The 13,323-nt window shown below is 61.5% G+C and overlaps 1 protein-coding gene across 1 annotated transcript in view; it reads right to left on the bottom strand.

The window, feature by feature from the left end:
* Positions 1 to 13,323, bottom strand: part of HMCN2 (hemicentin 2) — a 132,085-nt gene that overhangs the window by 49,284 nt on the left and 69,478 nt on the right. The window contains 15 exon segments of the mRNA XM_077768469.1: positions 2 to 66; positions 891 to 977; positions 1,379 to 1,492; positions 2,064 to 2,231; positions 3,253 to 3,534; positions 4,340 to 4,501; positions 5,443 to 5,562; positions 5,707 to 5,803; positions 6,769 to 6,944; positions 8,319 to 8,442; positions 8,944 to 9,101; positions 10,224 to 10,400; positions 11,150 to 11,245; positions 11,932 to 12,028; positions 12,389 to 12,546. Of these exon segments, the coding sequence (XP_077624595.1) occupies positions 2 to 66; positions 891 to 977; positions 1,379 to 1,492; positions 2,064 to 2,231; positions 3,253 to 3,534; positions 4,340 to 4,501; positions 5,443 to 5,562; positions 5,707 to 5,803; positions 6,769 to 6,944; positions 8,319 to 8,442; positions 8,944 to 9,101; positions 10,224 to 10,400; positions 11,150 to 11,245; positions 11,932 to 12,028; positions 12,389 to 12,546 (2,081 nt within the window).

The following is a 13,323-nucleotide window of genomic DNA, read 5'->3' as shown; positions in this document are numbered from 1 at the left end:
GGTAGCCGTCTCCCCCCGCCAGCGGCCGGCCATCTTTGAACCACGTGACCTTGGGCTGCGGGTGGCCTGTAAGGAGCGGGAGAGGCAGATGAGACCATTCAGAAGGCTCTGACTAGGCGGGCCAAGAGTCAGAGGTGGCCCCGGGGTAGGCAGGGGCTGTGGATTCTCCATCTCAGGCCGGGTCCCCGCAGCAGGGCAGGCCGCGGAAGCGGCCTCCGAGCTTGGCCTGGGCCCCTTCCCATGTGGCTGCCTGCCTGCTGCTCATGGAGGACTGGGCAGACACGGCTCGGTGCAGAGCGGCAGGGCAGGCGCAAGTTCTGCCTCCCGTTCACCCGTCCATCCGTCCGTCCATCCATCCATCCATCCACCCACCCCCCCATCCACCCTCCCTCCCTCCCTCCCTTCCATCCCTCTCTCCATCCATCCACTCCAGTCCACAAGCGTTAATGGGAGCCTACTCCACGAGGCACTGGGGGGGCCGTGGTGACCAGGCAATCCTTGGGTCCTGAAGGACCTCAGAGCCCGGGGGGGGTACACAGATGTCGCAAGGTTACTATGGTCCAGGGTGCTTAGTGCTGGGACAAGAAAGCCCTGGGGCCTGTGGGACCCCAGTGGAGGTAGCCCACGGGCCCAAGGGGTCAACCAAGGGCTCCTTGTGGAAAGTTCTGGAAGTTGAGGTCTCTAGTCAGGTGAGGGGTGGGGAGGAGTGTTTGGGGCGGAGGCAGAGCAAGTGCAAAGATGAGCAGGGATGCGGTGCCAAGTTCAGGATGCACAGAGACCTTCCACAGGGAGCACTCGGGCTGGGGGCAGGCCGGAACCCCCGGGCGCCCCCTCCTTCTCTCTGAAGCCGACTTCCCATGCTTCTCCCGGCCTCTGTGTGGGGCCCTTACCTGTGGCGTTGCACGTCAGGTGGGCTGTCTGCCCCTCGGGGACCCTGACTGCCTCCTCCAGGTCCTCGTTCTCAATTCTGGGAGGAACTGGCAGAAGCAGGGAGACAGACGGTTACTGACCAGGGTTGACCAAACGACCTTGAAGCAGGAAGCCAAGAGCCCAGAACTAAGTGCCAAGGCAAGTGCCTTCAGTTTCCTATGCCTCAGTTTCCCATCCCCTTATGCCTCCTTCCATGGGGCAGTGAGTTCAATAAGTGACTGGTGTTGCAAATATTTGTCCCCCTTCCAGTTGGGGCTAGTCCCTGCTGTTTCTGGAAAGTTCCATGGCAGCTTCAGAGCAGAGAAAACAAGGCTTGGTCTCTCCCTCCTTCCTGTGGTGAGCCCCCTGCTATAGCATGAGCCCGTGGTCCTGGGGACAGCCCCCAGAAGCTCCTAGGCAAGAGAGGGGGGATTCGTGGGGTGCTCATCGGAACGGGGCTGTGGCTTACCCAGGACCTCCACACTGAAGTTCCTCCGAACCTCTCCAGCCTCGTTGCTCGCTAGGCACGAGTAGAGACCTCTGTCTTGCTCCTGGGCCCGGGCCACCTTCAGCATCCGGCCCCCTGGGGAGGGAGGGGAGTGGGCCAAGCTGAGCCCAGGCTGCCCAGCAGAAGAGAAGTGTGCCAGCTGTGGTGATGCGATATGTGATGTCCAGCTGAGGCTGGACTTTGGGGGGTCTTAGAGAGTTCTCGTGAGATTTGGACGGGCCACTGCCTCTTGGGCCCCGGTTTCCCCTGCTGTGCACCAGGAAGGACTCTCACAAACCAACTCGGTGGGGAGGAGGGATATTCAGAGGAGGTGCCTGGCTCAGCATTCTCAAAGTCTGTTACTGTCCTGGGGGATGTAATGGACGTGCCATGAGAATTTCTGCTGCAGGACTTATCAGAACCTTCACTATGCACATAGTCGCTGTCAGCCTTCAGGAGGGGAACCGAGTAGAAGTCTCTCCTACGCTTATTTAAATCCGGTTGTGTTTCCTGGAGTACCTCACCTAGCCAGTGTTTCCGGTGGCATATGTGAGGGACCAACGGCTAAATGGTTATCCCAGCCAGGCCTGGCAGCGAGGGGTCAGCGGTCAGGGGCGTGTGATAAACAGAGGGAGAGGTCCAGACTGTCCCCTGGCTGGCACCTTACCTGCCAAGAGGTAGGTGTCCTCCCCGGGGATGATGGGCTCCTCCCCTCGGAACCAGCGGACCCGTGGCTGGGGGACGCCTGTGGCTTCACAGAGCAGCGTCAAGGGGCTGTGCAGGGCAGCAGAGACGTTGGTCTGTGGGTCCAAGTCTCCAGTGAACTCTGGGGGCACTAGACACAGAGGAGAAACCGCACTCAGGGTGCACATGGGGGGTGTACGTTCCTTCCCCAGCACCCCCCCCAACAGCCGTACCCCGCGAGGACCCCCACCCCCAGTCAGGAGAGCCTGAGGAGCAGAAGTGACAAGATCAGAGTGACTCCCACTGAAGGGAGTGGCTGGTGCCCGCAGGCTGGGCTTTGACTCCAGACAAACACCTTGGGCCTCAGTTTCCCCGCCCCGTCAGAGGGATGCCAGGAGGATTCAACAAGCGCTTAGCACAGTGCCTGGTAGGGAGTCAAAGCTCAGCAACGAGGCTGGAATTAGGTGGCCGCAGATATGCCCCCTAAATCCACACACCAGAGGTAAGTGGCGCCTCTGTGCTTTCTAAACAATCCACTCGAAAAGGAAGTCACACTCTATCAGGAGGGGAGAAGTGGGCGAGGCCAGGGATCCTGGGGGTGGAGGTGGGGGGCATGATGAGAGAGACCTCCCTAAACCCATCCCTGCCCACCTTACCTCCTACCACTTCCTGCGCCAACCCTGAGGCATACAGTAGGCGCTCAATAAAAGACTGGAATCACGAGGATATGGCCGTCACCCTGCATGTGCTGTGTCACCTGTCCAGGCCTCTGCAGAGTGTGTTCCCTCTGGCCCCGCACACTCATCCCTTCCCCCGCCCCGGCACCTGGTTAACTTCTACTCAGCTTTTACGTTTCAGCTAAAAGGTCACCTCCTACAGGAAGCCGCCTTGATTTCCCATGACAAGTGTTCAGGCTCTTCCTGGTCTCTACTAGGCCCTGGTTCTCCCCAACACACACGAGTCATGCGGGATAGAGACTGCGTAGTTCCCCAGTGCCGGGAACAGAGTAGGGGAACAGCAAGTAAGGGAGAGAGGGACGGAGGAAATGAGGGCTATTTGATTTTGAGAGCAGTGTTCAAGGCTTCCCCCAACAGCAGGCCCGACTCCTGCCAGAGCTCAAATGGGCCTTGTTCTCCCCAGCGGGGCCCCCCTTCCCGCCCTCCTCTCCTCACCCAGCACCGAGAGCGCGAAGCTCCTCTCGGCCCTTCCGGCCACGTTCTCGGCCACGCAGCTGTAGCGCCCGCTGTGGGCAGCCTGTGCCCGCTCCACGCGCAGGCGCCGGCCTTGGTTCTGCAGCAGCAGGCCAGGCGCGGCCCTCAGCGGCTGGCCGCCCCGCTCCCACGTCACCCTGGGCGGGGGCTTCCCTGTGACGTTGCACCACAGGGTGGCCTCCCCGTCCCGGACCACAGAGACCTGTGTGTGGGGCTCCCGGGGACCAGCGATCTGAGGCGGCACTGGGGACGAGGAGACGAGGAGACGGCGTGTCAGGGAAAGCCGCCGTGGGCACCGGGCACCGGGCACCTGCCACCTGCGAGGCTGGCCCCCCACTCGGCCTTGCTCGCCTGGCCGCTCACTGGCTGTGTGACCTCGCCAGGCGACCCCACCTCTCCGGGCCTCCATTTTCCATCTCTACACTGGGGTCACAACAGCACCCTGGGCCCCTCTCCCGCACCCCGGAAATCAGGGGCAAGCCCTCTGCTTGGAGAATAAGGTCACAGCACAGCCCGGAAGATCTGCGAGGGGTCTCCTTCCCCAGAAACGAGGGGCTTCCCGGAGCCTAAACAGACACTGGGACCGTTTGGGGCAGGGCATTATTCTCCACGCGGGATGCTGAACGGCGCTGTCCTTGGCCTCATTTTCTAGAACGACGTTTACGAGGCTGGGGTGTTTCATCCCCTCGCTCTGGGACAAGTGTGTGGACACGGGTTCCCGTTACGTGCAGGAACTCCCCAGAAATCTTCCATGTCTGTGTTTCCCACCGTCTCAAGACATACTTGTTTCTCGGGGGCCCACGGGGGCTACCAGGGGTCCTGGCGCCCCTCTCGCGCGAGCGCGCGCGCAGGTCACGGGCTGGAAGGGGCCGGTTGGGAGGGGCGGGAGTAAAGCCCCAGGAGTCAAGAGGGAACGTGAAGCTGTTCTCACGGTCACTGCGTCTGTCTTTGCTGGGATTCTGCAGGGTGGGGCCCGCCCGCCCGGGGTGCCCGGCGGCCCACCCTTCCGGCCCCTTCCACCGGGTGCAGGCGTCCCCGCCCGGCTCACCATGCACCTCCAGCAGCTGGTGCTGACTGCTACTCCCCGCCACGTTGCTGCACTCACAGGTGTACGTTCCCTCCTGGGCTGGCTGGGCCTGTCCCAGGTACAGCAGCCGCCCCGCAGCCGACACCTGCTCGAGGCTGTTCCCCTCCCCCGGCAAGGGCTGACCTGGGCGCAGTGAGAAAGAAGCCCCTGGTCCCCGGTCCTTCCGCCTGGAATGTCTGTCCTCACACCCATCTGTGAGAGGCTTCTGCCCACCCTCCAGGCGTCCACGTCCACATCACCTCTATCAGGAAGCCCTCCCGGAGTGCCAAACCCCATCCCTGAGCCCCCGTAACCCTTGGGCTTCTCCGCATCACAGAGCTGCCTGCAGATCTGGGTGCTGCCTGAAGCCCAGCCCAGCCCCAGGGCCTTTGCACCTGCTAATACCGCCGCCTGAAATGTTTTTTCCCTACGATATTCTCACACGCATCCCTCCTTCCTCTTTTTAAATTCCGCTTGGCCAAAAACGCCTCTGGCCGCCCAGCCTGAAACTGCAAACGCCTTCTCCCTCTTCGGGCTTTATTTTTCTCCATAGATAGTACTTACCATCTACGTTACTCACTGACTTTCTGTCTATTATCTGACTCCCCCAATCTGCTGCTATATTTCCAACCCCCAGGATGGGGCCTGGCAGGGAGAGGCATGAATCCCAAATATTTACCGAGCACTATTTTACACCAATTTTGGAATCCGGGGCGGGGGAGGGAGGGCTGAGACGACGCCTTGCGGGGCGCACAGACTCATGGAGAAGCAGACGTGGAAAGGCTAAGGTGGTCACATGACAGGTAAACACAGGGCCTGAGTCAAGGAGGCCCTGGCCCAGCCTTGGGCGCTAGTCAGGGAGGGCTTTCTGGAAGAGAAGGCCACAGCCCAACAGCTCTCACTGGCAGACTCGGGTACCAAGCGCAGAGGGACTGAGGGCAGTGCCGCTTCTGTGCCCCCAGTGTCACAAGCCCAGCTGTCTGGGTCTCAGCTAGGCTCTGGGGCAGGGGCACCCCGCGAGGGCGGGGAGCAGCCTCCCTGAGCAGGGCACCGAGGGCGGGGCAGGGCGAGGGAGGCGATCATACCGTCCTTCCTCCAGGAGATCTTAGGGAAGGGGACGCCCCGACATTCACAGGACAGCCTGGCGGGGTGCCCCTCGGTCACGGTCAGGGTGCGGGGCTCCCTTGAGGGGAACACGGGAGGCACTGGTCGGGGGGGAACAGAGAGGCGTATGAGGCGGGGGTCAGGCTGGGAAGGGAAGGGGGCGGGGAACAGAGAGGCAGCACCCCTCCGGGGACGCGAAAGCCAGAGCCACGGCAGGTGCGGGGGAGGGACCCCAAGACCCTCACCCCAGACATTCAGGTTGTAGTGCTTCTCCGAGCGGCCCGCCTGGTTCAGCGCCTCACAGGTATAGCGGCCGGCGTCCTCCACCTCCGCTCTGCTCACCTGGCCAAGGGCAAGAACGGCCCGTCAGCGGGGGCCGAGCGTGACCTTGGGCAGGTGGTTTGACCTCACTGCGTCCCGGCCGCCCCACCTGGGCCTGAGGGCACCTCCCCTCCCTAGCGCACCGTGAAGTTTCTAGAAGCCACAGCTTGCGGTGGCCTGACCTGGGCCGGCACACGGAATGCGTTCCCCACGTGGCAGCTCCAACAGCCTCACCCCCAATTCACATCCCAGCCCAGCTCTGCCAAGGGCTGCCTCTCCTGCCTTTAATCTGCTCCCGGCCTCTTTGGAAAGTCCGACAGAACGGACCAGAAGGGAAGGTAGAAAATGAAGAAGATTGGGGGTGGGGGTGGGGTAAGATCCTGTCCTCAGAGGTCAGATCCTGACAGAGGAGGTGAGGAAGCTAAGTTGTGGGTAGGGGAAACCAAGTTGGGGTGTTCAGAGTTGGGAATGATCACATCACAAGGTGTAGAGGGCTGGGAGGAGGAGGAACAGGCTGGAGTGGAAGTTTCTCCCCAACAGCCGGAGAAGTACCTCCCCTCCCCTAGCTGAACAGGGACGCACTATCCTGGGGGTTGGCTTTCTTTTCATAAGAACCCCAGCCGCCCCAGAAGGGCAGCTTACAGGCGACAGACACGAGCAGTCAAGACACCGCCTTAAGGTGGCCCAGCGGGGAGGAGGCGGCAATAAAATTTAAACCCAGGCTGCTGCCCCCACAGTCCCTGACCCTAATCTCCCCTTCCCTGGCTGCGCCAGAGGCCCGGTGAAGGTCTCCAATGCCCCAAGGCCGGGAGGCCTTAGAACAGGGAGGAAAAAACAGGTGAAAAGTGAGGGGCTCAGCCCTGTGGGGACCGAGGGGGGGGCCCTGCGGCAGCTTCTGACCAGGTCAGGAGGACGTGCCCCGGGCGCTGGGTCACACCGAGCTGAGCCGGTCCCGTAGGCTCCCCCACAGCCCCCGCCCTGCTCACCTCCAGCCGCGCCTTGTCTGCGGAGAGGTGGATGCCGGGCCGCGGCTCCAGGGGGCGGCCGTCCTTCCTCCAGGTGAGCACGGGCGGGGGCACGGCTTGGCCCCGGCATTCCAGGGCCACGGACTCGTTGGCCACGACGGACACGTTCACCTCTTCGCCGAGGATGCTGGGGGGCACTGCAGGAGGGGGCAGGAGAGGGGTCTCAGGCACGTGGCTGGGGCCGGCAGGATGCCGGGCCGGGGTCAGAAGCAAGCAGCAGGGCATGGGCGGGGGGGTGCGGGGGGTCAGCGCTGGGAGGGCGCCGCCGGCCTGAGCTGGGGTCCTCCCATCCTCCCTGCGAGGACCCTCCCGGTCCTGCCCCCCGAGGGGGCCCCCAAATCTGAGCAGGACGGTGAGTCACAGCAGCGTCAACACCCCACATGGGATTCAGCGTCAATACCACCATCGAGGGAAACTGGGTAGAGGGGACCCAGGATCTCTCTGTACTAATTCCTACAGCTGCCTGTGAATTTACGGTGATCTCAAATTCTTCTAGAAATATAATATTTTGGGGGCGCCCGGGTGGCTCGGTCGGTTAAGTGTCTGACTCTAGGTTTCGGCTCAGGTCACGATCTCACGGTTTTGTGGGTTCAAGCCCCGCGTGGGGCTCTCTCTAGGTGCGAGCCTGCTTCAGATCCGGTGTCTCCCTCCCTCTCTGCCCCTCCAATGCTCATGCTGTCTCTCTCTCTCAAAAATAAACTTTAAAAAAAAGAAACAATATCTTCTTTTAAGCTTTAAAAAAATTTTTTTTGATGTTTATTTTTGAGAGAGAGAGAGACAGAGTGTGAGTGGGAACGGGGCAGAGAGAGAGGGAGACACAAAATGGGAAGCAGGCTCCAGGCTCTGAGCTGTCAGCACAGAGCCGGACGCAGGGCTTGAACCCACGGACCGTGAGCTCATGACCAGGGCGCAAGCCGGACGCTGAACCTACAGAGCCCCCCGGGCGCCCTGGGGATTTTAAACAGCAGTGAGTGGAACTGTGTGCGTCACGAGTCTGGTGAATCCCAGGGCAACCACTGAGGCGGGCGCTCTCTTCGCCCGTTGCGCAGATAAAGAGACGCAGGCTCAGAGAGGCGGAGTGGCTAGCCCGAGCTCACAGAGCCAGGAAGTGGCGAGGCAGGACTTGCACCCCACGGCGATGACACTCAGGAGCTCCTCCCCCTCCCCCGTCCGCCTTTCCGGAAAGTAGTGACCCCCTTCCATCCAGGACCGTGAAAGCATCCAATTCCTGACTTGCCCTGGGGCCCTTCCTGCCACCTTCCACCTGCTCCCCGAACACCAGCTCCTGCCTATGTGGGCCACTCACCTCCACTACCCCCCAACTCCGTCTGCAATGGGGGAGCACTTCACCTCTAACTCAAGCTCCCACGAAGGCAGCCACGGTCTCAGGCCGGCACCTCCCGTGCCCAACCACCCCTCCCCCACTCTGGACGGGCTTCCGGGAGGGACGCCCCCAGCCCCACCTCGTTGAGCCCCCGCGGGGCCCAGACAGCATCCTGAGCGGGACTCACTGTGGACGGACAGGACGACGTCTTGGCGGTCCTCCCCCACCGCGCTCACCGCCACGCACGAGTAGCTGCCGGAGTCGGAGGCCCGGGCGCTGGCCAGGGAGAGGACCCGGCCCCCGGGGAAGACCTGTGTCCCCGGACGGAAGCCCACGTGAGGCGACGCACCTCAGGGGGCAGCACCCACACCTTCACGTGCCCCAGACCCCAGACTNCCACCCGGGATGATACACAATAGACTTCAAACAGTTGGACCCAAAAGAAACCCTGTAAAAGGCCTTCATAATAACCGATCATAGAGTTTTGGATAGATTGGCTTAACTAAAACGTTCTACTGAAACTGATTTCATTTCTTTCCCTTTACTCATTCGAACGTCGGCCCTAGAAAATTTAAAGTTACATCTACGGCCCGCACGGGTGGCGCACTTGCGCACCGCGCTTCCAGAGCCCCTGCGGCTCCAGACTCTTCTTTTTATTAGCAGCTCTCCTTCCCCGCCCCCCACCCCCGGCAGCTAACTGTCCCCAGCGGCCACCGCTCCGCCATCACCCCGGGGCTCCCAGGGCCCAACCTCTGCTCCCAGTACCTCCTGAGGCACCAGAGAGGTGCGCCAGGGCTGCCCAGCCTGCTGACCTGGAGGCCGGAGGCCCCTGAGGTGGACACGGGGTTTCCATCCTTGAGCCACATCAGCGTGGGGCTGGGGGCTCCGGTGGCGTCACAGGTCAGCCGGACCGGGGCGTTGAGCAGCACGGGGCCTGGCAGGCTGGGCGGCCGGGTGATGCGTGGAGGCACTGCGGGGCGGAGGACACCACGGGCGCGGGGTGAGCCCCACCGGGGGCGGAGCCAGCAGGGCCCCCGGCCGGGCCACCCCACGGGGCGGGCCACCCTGCAGCTTCGATGGGCTCCTCTCATCCTTACACCACCACGATGAGGCTTCTACAGATGGGAAACTGGGGGGCTCAGAGAGGGCAAGTCACGCCCAAGGTCGACCAGTTAGAAAGTGACAAATAGCACGGGGTCATGATTACGCGGACGGCATGGGGGCACCCTCTGGGCAGGTTTTGTTGCCCAAATCAGAGGCAGCAGGTGAAACGTTAGCCTGCCTTCCAGGGCAGAAAAATGGTCCAAAGATTCAACGGGATCTGGGAGATACAGCCTCGATGGCCAGGGTCCCAGCCTCCTTCTGGTGCCTGTAACTCCCCGCATCTCTGCAGCCTCAGCCCTTGGCAGGTGGTCACCAGTGGATGCATCCAACTGTCAAAGACACTTCTGGGACTTCCCAGGCCAGCTTGGTGCCCCGTTCCGGGCACTCGGTCGTACCTCCTCTTTGTCAGAAGATAGTATACCGGGTGACTGTGTATTCTTCCAGAATATAATTACTGTATTCTCCACTAGACGGAAGGCCCCCGGGTCTGTTTTCTCAGGGCTACAGCCCCAAGGTGCACCCCAGAGCATGCACTCAATAAAAGTGGTTGAATAGAAGATAGATAAAAAGAGGAATGGATGGATGGGTAAGTAGATGGGCAGATAGACAGTCAGATAGGTGAATGGATGGATGGGTGGACAGAGGATTGGATGTATGGTTACATGGATGGATAATGATGAATGATGGATGGATGAATGGGTAGATAATGGATAGACGGATGGATAATGGATGGGTAGATGGATGGATGATGGATGGATGGGTAATGGATGGATGAAAGGATAGATGATGGGTAGATGGATCAATGATGGATACATGGATGGGTAGATAATGGATAGATGGATGGATGATGGATGGGTAGATGGATGGATGATGGATGGATGATGGATGGATGGATGGATGGATGGACGGACGGATGGGGAGACTGATAGACACATGAATGCAGGAATTACTTTTTGGATGAGGACCCCTTAGTCCCAGGGCAGCTCACCATTGACCCGTAGCCCATACTGCAGCTCTGTGCTCCCTGCCACATTGGCTGCCACACAGCGGTAGCTCCCAGCATCAGAAAATCGTGCCTGCTCAATGTGGAGAACTCTGCCATCAGCTGATACCGTCACTCCCTTCCGGGCTGACAGCGGCTGGCCGCCCTTGAACCAGGAGAGATCTGAGGGAGAGAGCAGAGACGCAAGGAGTCCTGGCCGCCCTTCAGACTGTGCCTGAATAGTGAGCACCCACGAAAAGCTTCCAGAGTGGCCACACGGTGTGCCTTTATTTCGGGCACTGGAAAAAGCCAGAGTTCTCCAGGAAGGAGGCTGGGGCTGGAACGGGGCAGGGCTGTCTGAGACGGGACAGAAGGCAGGGGGGAAGGTCCATGGGCTGGAGGCTGGGGCAGCCTGGGGCAAGGAGAGTCCAAGCCAGCCCAGCCGCCCTCACCTCCTCTCCCTGCAAGGAGACCACTCACGAGGGGAGACTGTTAGAGGAAAACATGGCGCGCTCTGCATCCGCAGCCTCACAAGCACGGACCACCTGTACCCTTGGCTTGCGTAGACCCCGCCAGAGCCCATCCCGTCGGCAAAACGCTCACGCCTAGCCCCAAGCTCTAGACAAGAGTCCCAGACAGACTGCGACTCAGAGGTCCCGGTCCTTGCCCCCCGCCCCGGGGCAGCCCCGTGAAGTTGCGAGCTCTGAACAGAAGCCCTGCACATTTGCTTCAGACACCAGTGCAAAGGCACTGGGCCCTGGCACGGACTGACACAGTGAGAAGAGAGGAGCATTCGAGGAATAGGGGAGGGTCCTACGGATCCCTCCCTGTCGTGTCCACAGCCCAGGTGGTGCCTGGGGCCCTGCGGCCCCCTTAGACGGGGACCAGGGCGGTGGCTGGAGACGGCCGTCAGCCAAGGGGAGGGGTCTTACCGGGAGGGGGCACACCCGAGGCCAGACACTCCAAGGTGACTGAGGCGTTTTCCAGCACTGCCTTGTTCAGCGGGCCCGGCTCGATGTTGGGGGGCACTGGGGGAGACCAGCAGAGCCCCGTCTTGGTGGATGTGGGCTCTGGGCTCGTCTCGGCCATCCCTGATCTCCCTCCCCAGCGTCCCCCAAAGCCTCCTGGGACCGAGGAAGCCCCATCCTGAACCGGCATGAAGACAAAGGCATCAGGCTGCAATCTTCCCACAACAGGAAAGACCGCCGCGCCGAGCTCCGCAGGAACAGCCGTGAGCCGGCGCAGCGGAGACGCGGAACGTTAGCGGCAGGTGTCGGGAAAAGTGTCAGGTGCTGGGTTTTACGCACGCACACAAGGATAGAAACGGACCCAAAGATGAGTAAGACAAGCAAAAGTAAACATGCATGCAGGTGAGAACACACTACGTTTAAATTTTTTTTTCTTTATTTTGAGGGAGAGAGAGGAAGAGAGAGAGAGAGACAGCATGTGAGCAGGGGAGGGTCAGAGAGAGAGACGGAGACAAAGAATCGGAAGCAGGCTCCAGGCTCTGAGCAGTCAGCACAGAGCCCGACGCGGGGCTCGAACCCACGGACTGTGAGCTCATGACCTGAGCCAAAGTCCAAGGCTCAAGCGGCCGAGCCACGCAGGCGCCCCAGGACACGCTATGTTTTTAAAATCCCCTTCCCTCTGTCCGCCCAGGGCAGCCCCAAGGGCCCCCAGGGGTCACCCCACCATCCAGTGTCCCGGTCCTCACCCAAAACCTTGAGGACCACGTCCTTTTTGCTCTCCCCAGCCACGTTGGTGGCAGTACAAGTGTAGACGCCTTCATCCCTCAGGTCTACCTTCTCGATCTGGAGGGGGAGGAGCGATGGCCACGTGTTGCCGTGGGGAACACGGAGCCCGATTCGGGTGGTCAGAGGGATGCTGGGACACGGTAAGTGGCTGGGTCGCTGCAGACCCCAGGGGCAGGAGAAGGGAGTCAAGGGGGCGGTTTGGCTCTGGGGGTGGAATCCTAAGCTGTGCGTTCAGATTCCAGGGATGCTCCCCTCCCCCCCCGGCCCGACTGTGTCCCTCTGACTTCCCTCCCCACCACCCAGTACTCATCCCGTCCCCAGGCTGCCAGGGACCCACACAGGGTCACTGGGATCCCTGAAAGTGGCCCCTCCCCCTGCGCCCAGCTGCCGCACCAGCGCTGGGGCCCCTGAACGTACCTGCAGTTCCCCCCCCAAGGCTGCCAGGGCCACCCCGTCCTTCCACCAGTGGAGACTTGGGGTGGGCACCCCAGTCCCCACACACTGGAGGGTCACAGGCTGCAGGAAAGACACCGTGATATTGTCGCCCCCGACGATGGCCACCAGTGGGAGCTCTGGGCAGGGGGAGAGGCAGGGAGGGTCCAGGTCAGAGGTCAGAGCCAGGAGGGGTGCAGTGAGTACCCAGCTACCCCCTCGATGCCTGGGGAGTAGGGAGTGTCCTTACAGGGCTCCCCCCACTCAACCCAAGAGATGATTGGCTTAGGGGGAGAGCACTAGACCAGGAGTCAGTAAAGCAGGTCTTTCCCTTTAAAACCCTCCCATCCATGCACCCACGCATCCACCATCCGCCCACCCGTCCAGACGTGCGTTGAGCATCTATTCTGTACAAGGCCCGGGGGTTTAGCAGAGGACACTGGCTAACCGCGCTGCTCTGCCAGAGCTCCCGGACCCGGGCAGCGGAGCTGGACAGCCAAACAAGCAATTTTAATACAGTGGGTGGCAGGCTAGGGCCACGACAGGCTGGGCGGTGCAGATCGGAGCCGCGGCGGAATCCAGGAGGGCTTCCCGGAGGAAGGTGGGGGCATTTCAGGACAGGACTGAGAGACAGGGAGCAGCGAGGCAGGCCAAGAGGAAGAGGGAGACTGTTCCGGGCAGAGGAAACCCAATTTGCAGGCTTGGAGGCGAGAGGGCGGATGTATACAAAGAACGGAACGAAGTTCAGCGGGCTCAGCGTGAAGAGAGTGAGTGAAGAGGGGGCGGGGCTGGGAGGGGGCAAGAGAGGGGCCTGCGGACTGGACACGTGACACGCGTGGAAGCAGCAGCCAGGGCCAGCCTCTCACACCCACGTGACTTCGGGGAGCTGGAAAGTCCAGCCCAGGAGCGCGGCCCAGGAA

Source organism: Crocuta crocuta, unplaced genomic scaffold (genome assembly GCF_008692635.1).
Source record: "Crocuta crocuta isolate KB4526 unplaced genomic scaffold, BGI_CrCroc_1.0 scaffold35, whole genome shotgun sequence".
Classification (NCBI taxonomy): Eukaryota; Metazoa; Chordata; class Mammalia; order Carnivora; family Hyaenidae; genus Crocuta; species Crocuta crocuta.
Note: the sequence above shows the minus strand (reverse complement) of the source record. Positions and strands in the feature narration are given on the sequence as shown.